At 35.3% G+C, this 14,203-nt stretch overlaps 1 protein-coding gene across 2 annotated transcripts; it reads left to right on the plus strand.

Moving 5' to 3' along the window:
* Positions 1-4,015: 4,015 nt before the first annotated feature.
* On the plus strand, positions 4,016-13,119 carry RB195_021593 (uncharacterized protein; the record flags this gene model as incomplete). Of its 2 annotated transcripts, XM_064208417.1 has the most annotated exons (16): positions 4,016-4,064; positions 5,421-5,542; positions 5,611-6,082; positions 6,149-6,217; positions 9,230-9,341; positions 9,714-9,819; positions 10,209-10,364; positions 10,423-10,503; positions 10,563-10,660; positions 10,718-10,818; positions 10,991-11,122; positions 11,317-11,576; positions 11,662-11,808; positions 11,958-12,033; positions 12,821-12,927; positions 12,985-13,119. In XM_064208417.1, 16 exons carry the CDS (start codon positions 4,016-4,018, stop codon positions 13,117-13,119), a joined length of 2,223 nt encoding a protein of 740 aa, XP_064064298.1. The 2 variants fall into 2 exon arrangements, with proteins under 2 accessions (XP_064064298.1, XP_064064299.1); XM_064208418.1 differs by lacking the exons at positions 4,016-4,064; positions 6,149-6,217 and adding an exon at positions 4,230-4,287 and having other exon boundaries at positions 5,611-5,848; positions 11,958-12,039.
* Between the last annotated feature and the right edge of the window lie 1,084 nt (positions 13,120-14,203).

Here is a 14,203-nt window from a genome sequence, read left to right on the forward strand (position 1 = left end):
TTTTTTTAATGGAATAAATTCTATTATTGTTTATTCTTTATTCTCTTTTTTATACGTATCGTATGCGATATTTTGCCATACTTTGCTCGAATACTGTAAGATTTCTACTCTATATGAATGATTTTTAAAAGTCTGAACTCAACAACGTGGTTTTTTTCACTTAAATCATTATTAAATATGAAGGACGAAAAGAATTTACAGTATCTACCAACTCACATTATGGTTGCATTGTTAACGTGTGCTAGAACGTCCTTCTTCTAAATTATTTATGTAATTTTTTGTTTGTCCATTAAAATCCACGTTCTTTTCTTCCTTTTTCTTTTTTTCTTTACTTTTTCCGCAGTGACTCTAAAAAAGGTATTTTAAAGGAACGATTCTGATAAATGAGGTAAAGTTGTAGAAGCCAATTTCTATAGGTAATCCTCATTTTTTTAGGTTGGACTAATTTTTATTCCATTATTTACTACATATTTATGGCCTTGGCCTCGAGATTGGCTCAGCTTGGTAACAAAAACGGGAATGCAAGAAATCTCATTATTCTTTGCCACGGATACCTCATTTTTTTTATTATAGGAGTAATTAATTATAGGAGTAAAGTATTTAGGTAATTTTTTAGAAAAAAAAATTGTTTCCTCCTCCTAGATTTGTTTGTTATTGGGAATTTTAACAATCGATTAAGTTTCTGTGTAAATATCCACGATGTTGGAAAAGACAAATGTATTCTACAATATTAATCTCTTACAATCTTATTATGGGTACAAGGCGATTTTTTTCCTTGTAACTGTATGTGGAGTTACGGGTATCGTCGAGTATCGACACCAGTTTGGTGATCGTTAATTTGTTGGTATAGTAACCGGAATATGATCCGAGCTATCATCGTTCGGACATTTGATGATCATAATACTTATAATAACTGTCATTCATCTATCTGACATCACTCGTGCACACATTATGAACTCTTCCGCTCGATATCAGTTGTATCCGGTTAGCCTCCGAATTATCCCCTCCCTCTTTCGATCACCTCGACTAGAACCTGCAGACATATATGACAGCAGCCGACCATATTTCATACGTCAGCGTATTTCTATTTAAATTCTGGAATTCCTACTCATAATATTTTTTAGGAACAATCGCACCATCTCGAATACATGCTTAAATAATGTAATTCTTTTTTTTTAAATTCATAATATATTCCCTTAACATATACTATGAAGAACTAGATTTTTCCCTCTAGACCTTCTTCACAAATGAATCCTTGTGCAAAAAAAAACCTTGCAAAATAAGAGAGTTTTGTGAGGAGAAATGCGACAAAATTTCTGAGCCTCCTCTCATTGCCAGATCCAGTTTCTGTTTTGGATGTCATTGGATAACGTTCCGGGAAAAATTAAAATTTATTTTCGGAGAAGTAACAACTTTAAGAAAAGTGAACTGATCTTATCAAAACGCTCATTAAACTCTAACAATGGTAGAACTTTAGATGATCTTCGACCAAAAATTGATAGCTTTTTACAAATATGTTTATAAAATATAAAAGCGTGAATGGCTGGACAATAATCCTTGCAATGTCTCGTAAATATGAATGAAAGAATATCCAAAATTCTTGACTTATTCCCTTCAAATATTCAACATAGACCGGATTCTCACGTAGCCATCATATATCGTACACAATTTTCGCTAACCAGTTTTTCTTGCTCGACATTCAAGCTGTCGATTTTTTTTTCACACTGATGGTTGTAAAAAAAGAAAACAAGATTCCACTTGACATGTGCTCACAAACTGGGATTATAATTATCTCGAAAGTGCATATGTCCCACTTAAGGATCATGGATAAATACTCTCTTTGTAATTGTATTTTATTATCATCACAAAAATATTGAGTCTCTTACATTTTCGATTATTTTGTATAGATTTGCATGTTTTGAAGTAAAGTTGATAGCAAACTATTACAAAGTGTTCTTCATTTAAGTTCATTTTATTGTGCCACTAATTGTTTAATTAGAGAGATTGTTTCTTTTATTCTATGGATTTACTCCATCTTATTTCGTTTTCCGACAAGTCCTCTCTTCAGGTTTTTTTAGGCACGTAGATTTTTATTAGAATTCATTTAGTAAAAACTCTGGATATTTCCATACTACAAATTGTTTTATCCTTTCGTGCACTCCTAGTCGAACTCATCCATGAGAATTCGAGTACTGCTCGTCCATTAGAATATGCGTCTTCACGTGCTTTCAGTTGAAACCGAGAAAAACAGGTAATAGGTATACAGTACCCCATGGAGTTAGTAGTCCTGACAAAGTTTCCTATGGTTACCATTTCAGTCTCAGAACTCCTAAACCTCATTTGAACAAAAAATCTTTCATTGACTGAAATTTTTTGGAATGAGGATGTCGATTTTTTCTTAAAAGTCATCGTAGGCCAAAAAAATAAGCAATCTAACTGATCAGTGCTCCAGGTGCATTGACTATCCTTGAAACTATGTTTTAGATTGCTCCTGAGATTTAAAAAAAAACAGAAAAAAAATAAACTATTAAGTAAAAATCTAGCAGCTGTGTGCCTTACAACCAGGATTATTTCCTTTTTCGGATCTATGGAATTTCTTTCTTTTATTACACCTCCTAATCTCTTACCACCCACCTAAAAAATAAATCACAATCAAATCGATGTGTGGAATTGATAAAATACTCGTGGAGGATTTCACGCATCTTATGTTGGTGCAGGATAAGTGAACATTCCGGAAGAGACTAACCTACAAAGCAAGAGGATCTATGTCTCATTTTCAGGGATCTATACCTCAAATTGTAAACGTAACCTTTCTCTCGTGCACAAAAAAACGAGGATTATTCTGATCCTTCCTTTCAATAGGTCAATACTAGTTTTTTTTTGTTCGATTCTCGTTTCCGTAGAAATAGTTCACAATAGTTCCGCAATCGAATCTGGTTTTATTGTTGAATATACGTTACCGTTTAAATAAACCATTAAGGTTCACCAACAGGCTCATATAGTTTCCAGCTCTGCTCTGGATCTACCGTTTCACGTCTTCTTCAAAATCAACTTTCTTGGAAATGTCCAGATATTATGCTTCAGCTTCCAGTAAAATACTTTAATAGCTAGTTCTATTAATGGAAATAAGCGATTTTTGTTTACAAAACGGTCGAAAATTTTTTCATCGAAACCTCTACAAATCCGTTTTGTTCTAAAAATAAAGTATATAAATTCACTATCAATTCTCTTCATATGTCTCTTGTTATTTTAACTAGAACTTTTTCCGATACCTTCTCTACCGGTGACCATTTTTGGATAAGAATTTAATGCGATTTAACACATATTCAAAGTTAAACAAATCTACTCAGGGACGATACAATATTACGGTATTTTGGACTCATTATTTTAGTTGTTTCGTCATTTATCGTTTTGTTTTCCTCCTCTTAATACTTCAGAATTTTTGAGTTGTTTCTGTATCACTAGTTCTTACATAATTTTGCTCTTATGCCTAAAACACTATTGAAAGAATGGAAATTCATTAAATTCATGAACCTATGGACGCTGAAAAAGAGTATTTAAATATTTTTCATTAATACATATTGAAACCTTTCCATAACTTTGATTAAATTTATCAATGACTTTAATTTTAATTATGTCAGACAATTTATTTTTGGTACAAGATTTTGTGCTTAAAAGGCTTCCATTCTAGATTTTTCACAAATATAAAAAGAGCCTTTTTCATAGTTTTCTGAAAGTGATTTTGTTACTTGCCGAGATTTTGGTATTTTATGGTAATCCTAGAACTTGGATTTTTTTAATTCCAGAAAAGAAAGAGAATGATGATTTTTAACGAAGTAGTCCTCTTTAAGTTCAAAATTTGCACGCGATTAATTCTTTCTCCATTTTTTAAAATCTTCTACTAGTATAGAAAGACTTTAGAGAGTAAAAAACATTTTTTTCTGCTTATTATCCACGTAACTAATACATTCTCGTCGAACATAACAAATTCACAAATTCTTCCAGGTGTGGATGGATGGCGGTGTTGTCTGTGCGATGCGTGATACTAATACTGGTTCAAGGAGGTGTGTAAATAATTAAACTCTTAAAATTAATATCATTTAAAGATTTAAAATGAAAATTGTTATCAATTAGAAAAGAACTGACAACAGTGAGCGTTCCCTCATCCCATTAGTACACAAGTGATTATTTTTTCCACACTACTTCTGGACGAGAAGTAAAATCGGCGCATGCTCGGAAAACCATGGCAGCATATCACGAAATCGACGAATGTGGGGATGTTTGTGGGTAAATGCAGTGTTTAAGTTGTAGATTACGAGTATGAATGTGTCGCCGCTCTATTCCCCATAATCATCCTGAAAAATAGTGTGGGAAATGTCATAAATTTCGACGAGGTACGTTGGAAAGTGGCGCGTTAACGAGAGAGCGTAAAATGGTTCGGTATTCAGTGCTTTTTGTGTGGAACAGGATTCCTGAATCACGAACAGCACCAGAATTTATTTCCTCAAATTTGGATAATTAAATCCAAATTAAATTATCAATACAAGAAAGGTAACACCTACAATTCTATGGTTAAGTGAATAACGGGAAAAGTGAAACAACAGTGAAACAACGACAAACAAGCAAATAGTGAAACAACAACAACAACAAACAATAAAACAAACGGGAACTGAGTGAATGGGCCATGTTACAGGTGCAAGGAAACGCAGCGTAATAACAGCCTAAGGACGAACAGAGTAAACCAAAACAAAAATATGGGTTCTAAAAAAGGAGACGTTAATGCGAAAATAAGAAAAAAAAAACTACAGAGCAGCTCAACGCCAGGACCAAATCGGATCAGTCGTCTGACCTTCTAATTAACCGTTTTTCATAGATGCGCTACGAAATAACTCAAGTAAAATCGTTCAAATCAATACCATCATATTTCCTCTGCATTATACATTACAAAAGGTTACAAGATGTCAAAATTTACAGGATCGCATCCAGGAGTGAACGGTCAAACTGACTTTTTTCAGCAGCCTATTCAAGTGAAATAAATGAATAGGCTGCTGAAGGAACCGAAACATGTACATTGTGGCGCATCCTACCGTACCTCATATTAACTAAGGCAATTCCCACACCGTTTTCCAGGACGGTTAGAAGGAAATAAGGGGAGCCACATTCATAATCGTATTCTACGCTCTGAACTCTGTAATTTCCCATAGGTTTCCAAACTTCTTCGATCCGTCATTTGTTGTTATTGATCTAGGCACCTACGTCGATTTTATTCCTCTAACCAAAATAGTGTCGAACAACTAATGAGATATATTTTTCAAGGGTACGTAGTTAACTTTTGTTCAAATTATTGCGCTCTTCATTTGCTAATTATTATATAATGGTGCGTAGTTGTAAAGAAAGTTTTGACGTTGTCTTTTTTGCAGTTCTGTGCTTGTTTGAATCGGCACAACCTATTCCGGACAACGTAAAATCTCGATATTACGAACTGAATGCAGAAAAACTCCGGGATTTTTGGCATTATGCGATGCTTCGTGGACTAATCAAGGTTATCCACATTTTCAGAAATATCCTTCGCTGGTACAATCTTTATTTGGGATCTAATCGTTTTTTTAGGTTCGTGCAAGGGAACTCCTATCATTTCTTCCAAATATCGAAAAAATTGTCTATTGGCAATGTGAAAAAGATGCGAAATCTGCAGTAGCACTAGCAAAATGTGCTGTTCGAGTGTTTGATGCTACGGAGAATGCAAGAAGAAAGGAGGAGAATTCAAAACTCAGAAAATCTGGAGTGATCACGAGTTTTAGTGCTCGTCTGTCAAAACCACAACCATGGATTGGCACTTATGGTTACAGTACTCAGTTGAAGGAAAGCGAATATTCACCGTACCACATCTACTCTACAAAATCTAGATATCATAATCCAATAAGAAAACAAATAAGAACAGAAAAATTAAACTCACATAAGAAAAAACACATTTCCTCGACAAATGAAGCAATGACGACTGAACAAAATGTGGCCAGGATAGAGGAGATTCTGGAAAGGTCGACAAAGTCAAGAATCAGGAGAAAACTAAACAGTTTAAAAGGTTTATTTTGCATTTGAAGTAATTTTATCGTTATTTCTACAGTAATTGTTACATGAATCTTTATAGAAAATGTTGACACTGGATCATCCATAAATTTGCAAGGAATAGCAGTAAAATATCTTCGAAAAATGCTCGGTAAGCTGTCTATTAGTACAGTAAAGTTATTTTTAACATTTTGTTTAGTTTTTTAATCTAAATGTGAGATATGTATGTATTTTTTAGAGAGCAGTGGAGTAAGCACATCATAGTAGAGCTTCTTCGAACTGTTCAAATTCTTGAAGGGTCGAAGATACTTGAACTCTTCGAGCCATCACTCCAAATTGAAAATTAATTTTTTCCAAAGCTTTTTTTTTACGAAAAAAAAACCTGGCAAAGTTGAACATTTTCAAGAGTAATATCTAAGCACCAAGAAGCAATTTTCGGGCACATTTAAATGGAATTGGATTAATCCTGGTCATGCGTTTTCATATTTTCTCTACTTCACCAATATCATTAATAAAACGAAATTATCATGCTATATAGTAACGAGATAGTTCTGCCACGTGTGTTTGTGAGTGTGTGAGACAAAATTCTAGAAAACAGGGTTTTGAGCTTACGCTAAAAATCCGCTAAAAAGCCGTGGAACGGGTCCAGAGTCAGGCGTGGTGGTGGGACAGGACTCTCTCGAACACGACCTCCTTTACTTTTCCGCCTTCAACGTTGCTGCGACAGTCCTCCGTTGATGTCGATTCAATAAGTTGAAATTTTTGTCTGTTTCGAAAACGTAACGTCAAAAATTAGCCGAGGAACAAGTGGAACAACAAATTCGGTAAAACTGACAGAAGCGCAGAAACACCAATTAGTAGAAGAAGCAAATTTGTTGATTTTTTTTGAAATATTTTCATCCTTATTCTAATCTATTTTTATTTCAAAATCTATGAAAAATCCTTAAATAGTGATCTAAGAACGTAATACGACAAAAAGTGAAAGAGTCAGATGCATACATAGGTCGAAATAACGAAAAAAAACCCAAAAAATCGACGCGAAATAGTTGGGAACTTGAAACCACTTCTAAAAGAGGAACAATCCAGTAATTTTTAGGGTTTAACAGTTTAAAAGTGTATTTAATAGAAATTAATAACCAAAAGAGCTCAACTTCTGTGCACGGGGAAAAGATAGGAAAAGTGACATTTTTCTCGTCGTTTCGCCATCAAAAATTTGGAAAAACGGCGATGCCCTGGAAATCTCTTGACATAACAGCTCACAGACAACTCTCTCGGCTAAAGTATAATTGAAGAAGATTTGTTTAGCAACAAGTTACTTCGAGTTATTACATTTTTTAAAGATAACACAATTTCCGGCACTCGAGTAAATATGGCAAGAGTTAGGTAGGAAAAATCCACAAGAAGTCTAAAAATTTGAAATTCTCTCCCATCCAGATTCCAAAAAAATTAGGAGTACGAATATTTTGTAAGGTAGATCTTCCTCTACAAAATGCCACCCAAACTATTTGTCTAGGTCCTCGATGTTATTCGCAATCTCCCAGACCTGACAATGTGCACAGAATCCTAGTTTTTTTTTGGTTCTTGGCTTTTTTGGTTAAATTCCATTAAATCCACTTTTTGACTGCTGACAAGTGAGTATAATTGAACTCCTGATCTTTTAGAAATGCTTTCAACTCTCCACCTCTTTTATAAAAATTTGGCTCAGCGGGATATTAACCTGGGTTGGTCCCATTGTACCATTGTCAACACGTTGTACACATTTAAAACGAAATGTTCAAGCCTTCGCGTTACTGTCCTACGTCTGAGAATTAGTATATTATTTTTTAATGTTTGTAATTATTTGATGTTATTTGCTGTAATATTTTGTTCTGGTTGTCGTGCTATTTTCCATTTGCTACAGCCCACATTTCCGTATGAAACCCTCCCTTGTTATCCCTCCCTTTACGATCCCCGATGGGAAAATCTCATCATACGCTTGACTCTGGACGGGTCCCATAACGTTGAATCGGTTCAACAGCACCAGAAGACAGCAGAATGGTTTCTGCGCGTCCCACGGGGTCGAACTGACAGGGCACTGTGCACGAATAGTGAATTTGTCAAGTAGTAAACGAAACGTTGTGAACCATTATATGGCAGTGGAAGCTGCTGTGTTGCGTTTCACCTTCACTCCAGAGACTCCAGAGCATGTCTATTTCCCACCCCCCTTATTCAGGATGTTTGCCTCATCACGGGGTGATAATATCCTTTCTACAGAAATTGGAAAAACGAATGCAAACGACTGCTTAAATAGAAGCTAACAGTTTACATGTTTTGACTTGAAACGTCATCTTTACCAGTACGATGATGACCCTCTTATAACTCATGTTAGCACCTTACTCTGCTCTAATTGTTGAGGAGAAGAGGAAAAAAACTAAGGCTTCAAGTTAAGTTTCTAAATTGTTACGGTATCGATCGAATATATATATAGGTGTGGAATCAAGTTTGAATACTCTCCAAATGCAGTAGTGACGCTTTCAGGAACTGAACCATGAAATCATCACTTCAATCCATCATAATTTCATGAATGCTCAAATTTCCAAAAAAAGTATAACGGAAGAAGCGTTGTTAAAGAAAATACAAATTTAATTTTACGGAAAATCCCACTAGTTTTAATTCCTATTGATCAGTACATCACCATAAGTCCAACGTCCGGAGTCAACCGGGCGTTCACACTGATCAGAAATAATCGAAGTAAGTAAATAGTTTCAGTATTTCTTTCATGTATGCGAAAAATTGTGGAACGATCACAAAAAAACTTGACAGCCAAAGAAATAGCGCGCTCCAAACATGATTCCTGCCTACCGTATCGTGACGCAAATTTGCGTACCGTTCTCGGATCTTGTATCCGAAGGCTTCAAGACATGAATTGAATTCTGGAGTGCTCCGCCGTTTATTGTTCGCAAAATTGATAGCATCAGGGCAATGTTGTGATCAAGAAACGCCTGAAAACAGGGATTTGCTAAAGCTCCTGTAGAAAAAGGTGTCAGTAAATGTCTACATGAAATCCCTAGATTTATTGCATTTCTTTTTGTTAAATAGAGTGCTTAGGAATGCAAAGGAAAGAAATTGGTCCAGGAGATCATTACTTTTATCATTTTCTGCCTTAAAAACAGAATTTTTGCAGGTGAATCGTTGGGCTCCCCACATCTCAAAAATTTACGCTTAATTCGGGACCATTTTAAACGAGTTGAAAAGGTGAACAGCTATTTCAAGCAGATGAACGAAGAAAACAGAAGGTATGCCACTTTAACATGCTAAAATTAAATTTTTATTTTTAAAATTACCAGTTAAAATTTTTATTTTTGATTAATGGCTCAAATTGTAAAGTGTTCTGAATGATTAATTTTAAAAGTATTTTTTAAATTAAACGAAAGTAGTCCTGGGAGGGTCATAATTTTTTTAATCACAACTTTGATGTCTCATGCATGAAAGAAGTTGCAAATTTTTAGAAAGCGATGCAAATAAATTTGTGGATTTTAGAAGATGATAATTCTCTTTCTTTAACGCAGCCGTCAGTACATAAATTTTTACAAAGTATACAAAACTAAAAAAAAAAATAATTTAACAACTTTAGAGCATCTTTTTGTTTCGTTTATACCGTTATTTAGACTTTTCGAGAAAGTTGCTCTACCGATTGACAGTCGAACGCCAGAGATAACCAACAATGCTGTGCCGGCAATTGAACAAGTTCTAGCAATTATGAACGAATTCGCGGTATATTTACTATATTTACATTTGTTTATTCAATTTTTAGTTTGACACTTAATCACTGCAGTTTTTAAACACTAATAACAAATATCGGTTGGAAATTTTGAAGAAAAAAATCACCACATATTTTTTACACGTCTATTTTTTGCACTGGATTCAAATCCAGTCGTGCAGTTTCTCCAGAGATGAAGCTGGAGTTAGCCGTAATTTCGTGTACAGATCCCTCGGATCTCATTCATTTTTGTCAACGATTACACTTTTTTTGTTTCCAGGGAAAACTTCCTGGTGCTTTGTTTAGTAAACATGGAACTTTTATAGAATATAATGCAGGAAGCAATACGAAGATGAAAGGATTGTGCTGATCCTTGCTATTTCCTCATACGCTGTTACTTTAGGCTACGAAAGCTGACAACGGTAAACTATCCGTGCTTTCACCTCGTGTCCTCTCATTGTTTCCGGATTCGCCAAAATCATCATCGAAACGTCTCCTATCTCCCACATTCTTCAGTTTTCAAAAAGATGGCTACCTATCTCTTCCAGAACTATTTGATGTATATTTGTAACATTTCCGGATGCACATCCCGTACCTTTTACTCCAGTAATTTTCAGATCATCACAACAAATCAAAAATATCAGCAACTGATGGTGGATGTTTTGATGGATATCAGTGGCGCTGGTGACGTATTAGAGGTGGATAAATAGTTTTCCTACGTTCCACAGTGCCTAGTGATCAACTAGAATTCATCCAGAAACTCATTGTTGACATGAAACCGGAGATGGATGATTTGAAGAATGTGAAACTACCGCTTGTTGAAGAGCTCTCAAAGAAGGATACTGACTGGATGCGGTTAGCAAGAATCCTAACAATTTGATCGTTTGCTGGATAATCCTAGATGTGGTATAGGGTCCACGATTCTTTCGACGAGGAACAAACCAGATACTATACCGAGCATGGATATGCTTTTCTTAATGAGCATCAACTTAATCTTATTTACAGCAAGGATGGTTCGTTACGTAGTTTCTCTAGTATTAAATTCATAACTAGTAACAATACTAAAATTATAATTTTTATTATTATCAACTACTATTGGGTAATGTTATAATAATTTTTAAATTATTAGTTTATTAAATTTTAATTATTATTTTAATTAAAACTTGCTAGTAGGATTTGTTCCAGAGCAGCAGCTCTATGGTATGAATACTTCAAAATTGGGACTGATGTCTGATGCAGAGAAAGCGCAACGACTGGAGAATGATATCCGAAAATTGGCAGCTCTGGATCGGCCGCAATGGCCAACGTGGGATGAAGGTAGATTACAGTTCTGAATATTTACTTGCCTTCCTTTCTATTCTTGTTCCAAACGTGGAACTAACAAGTTCCTGGAGATTTTCGTGGACAACGAAGCGTTGAAACGTTACAATACTGACATCTGAATCATTACATATTACTATTATACTATTATAATATTATTGCTATAAAAACATTATTATAAAAAATTACAGGTGCTAAAAATTATATTCCATCACCTCATTCAATTGTAAAACGTCATACCCACGCGACAAATTCAATATCCAGTAACGTTGATGAGAAATCCACTGGCGGCTCCGAGAATCATGAGGAGGAACGTGTGAACGGAGTCCTATACGAGACTTTTCGTCCGTTCGCTTTCACCACCCTCCTCGCAAGAGGTGGAGTAATGGAGGTCGCCACACTTTCCCCACATGCTTTCGTCACGGAACTTGCAAATCCAGAAGCACTAGTTGTGAGTTAGAAGCACTCCAGCATAACATTTTTTTTGTATGGATTATAAATGCGTAGCCCGGATGCGATTATAAGTAGTGGTTCAGTTGCAAACCCTGTCACCTCGAGCATTTGTTGCTTCCATACTCTCTCCGGCGGCCCTCATTGCTAGGATCCTTTCGCCAACCGCTCTACGAGCAGAAGTTCTCTCACCAAGAGCTCTTCACTCGTGGGTCCTTAGTCCAGAAGCAATGGTGAGTTGCTTAGCGGAGATTTTTCTCTTTTACCTTTAAAACATTAATTAGTCCTTATTTATAATTATTATTAATTTTTATCTTTCTGTTGGCATTGATAAAAATTCATATTTGAAGCTAACCTTTCGCTTAGACTACTTAACATATAGGTGGCTGAAGTGCTGTCTCCACGATTCTTCGATCCAAGAGTACTCTCTCCGGAAGCGCTAGTTATCGATGTGCTAAGTCCAGGCAAGCTCCAATCATTCTCATAACAAACACAAATATATATTGGGTCTTTGCATATCTTTTCTCCCTCTTCTGATTTAAAATTTTCTTGGATTCGTGAGGTGTTCTGCTCTGGTAGCTGCCGAAGGGTAATCAGACAATCACCACTAATTTCTACATGGAACAATTCCAGAAGTTGGGCGATACAGTGCGCGAAAAACGCCTCGAAGTCGAACTTCTGCATGACAACACTAATCCTCACATAGCAAAGGTGACATGGCAATTTCTGGAGAGCTTAGGCTGGACCACCATGGCCGCCCCTCTCCCCATTTCTCTATCTCTTACCTTCTCCCATCCGATTATCGCTCGTCCCGCCACCTGAAGCAGAATCGGGGCGACGAAAATTTCAAAAACCTCGATGATCTCAAGAACGTGCTCATCGATTTTTATCTTCGCACCCCTCTCTTTCTGGAAGAGGGGCTTTGATATTCCCCCCCCCCCCCAGTAAGTGGTTAGATGTTGTTGATAATTATGTTAATTACACAGGTGATCCTTGATTTGTACTAATAAAGTAGAAAAATTTTATTTCTTTCTCTCAAAAGTGGGGAGAAAGATGTGCAGATACCCAATATTAGAGTCACTACAGTCCTTACTTTACGGTCACTTAAAATACGGTCACTTAAAATCAGTTCTTATGTATTGAAAAAAGGAAATCCGTATTAGTCAATACGTTCCAAGTTGTGCAGAAATAACTATGCAATCTTTTTTTACTGAAATACTAAGAATATTGCAGAAATGTTTTCAGGATTTCTTTCACCTCATGTTCTATCATCAGAAATAGGAGGAGTTATTATTTTAAGTCCGAATATTTTATCTCCACGTGTGGCGAGTGAGGAAAAGCTTCTTGTTGAGGTAGTTATTAGCACAATTTTTCCTAGGATATGAAGTTACATATATGCTAAGTTCCAGGTTCTATCTCCTCATATTCTTGGAGGTCATGAATCTCGCGAAGAGGAAAGTCGTGAAAAAGAAGCCGACGCTCGTCGTCCTACTCATAACAGCACACATTCATATCCTCATATCATTACTGATATGAGGAAATGAGGGAGGAATTTCTGGAAGTGCTTGAAACACATTCTTATACGTATTTATTAAGAGTGAATGAAAAATATGAGGGAGTGGAAGACGTTTCTTCACGTCTGTCGCCGAGCTAAACAATTTTTCAGGATGTAGCCATTGTCTAATTTAACAGCGCTTCCTGATTATCTTATTTTTTACTTCCTAATTGGTATTTTTAATATATAACTACGTGTTTTTGTGTTAAACGATAAATCCTCCAATTAAGTCGAATCAGTACGGGTAATAACTTCATAATCAGAAAATAACTATGTGGTAACTAGTAATATCATCAACACAAACGTTCGCGTAGTTGTACGGATTTCGTTTCACCTGTCATCAGTAACTCCTCATACTCGAATAAGAAATCCTCATTTTTCTTCCTGAAGATAATTGCACTTTCCAATCCTGAAAATGTATCATAGTCTTCTTTTCACGAAATATGCACCTCTTCCCGAGTGATATTCATTACTTTCATCCAGTAAAAATTATTTAATTAGTAAATAATCTCTTCACATGATTTTTTTGCCTGTTTTTCTGTTTTCCGTTATCTGATTTGGAGCTGTTATTCAATATTTTACTAGTTTTACTATTCCTCTATCGTATTAGAAGCAATATCGGTGCAAAATCCCCATCATACGATCCTGAATCGGTGCAATGTTTCAGAGTTTTATGCTTTAATGTCCTTAGTTTGTTTTCATATGAGATATCCTGTTATTTTATTATGTTATTTTTTCTGTATTTAACATTTGAATCTATGACAACTGATGTACAAGTAACTTCTTACATATTGCTCTACTACTAACCATGACATGTTGTAAGAATAGGTTTTTCATAGACATAGCGCATCCGGAAACTATTCCTTAAAACTATTTGTAGTCTTTGTTGTAAAGAAATTTTATTTAATAAATAATAAATTGAGCCATAACAGTTTTTTTTTGCGAATAATAATCTGCTTTAATGATATTTTTCCTTTGAGAATAAATATTTTCATAACAACATTGTTATTAATGTACAGAAACAAAACCTTTCACATAAACATAAGTCATTAGAATAAAAACTACAGCAATAG

This window comes from Necator americanus, chromosome X (genome assembly GCF_031761385.1).
Source record: "Necator americanus strain Aroian chromosome X, whole genome shotgun sequence".
Classification (NCBI taxonomy): domain Eukaryota; kingdom Metazoa; phylum Nematoda; class Chromadorea; order Rhabditida; family Ancylostomatidae; genus Necator; species Necator americanus.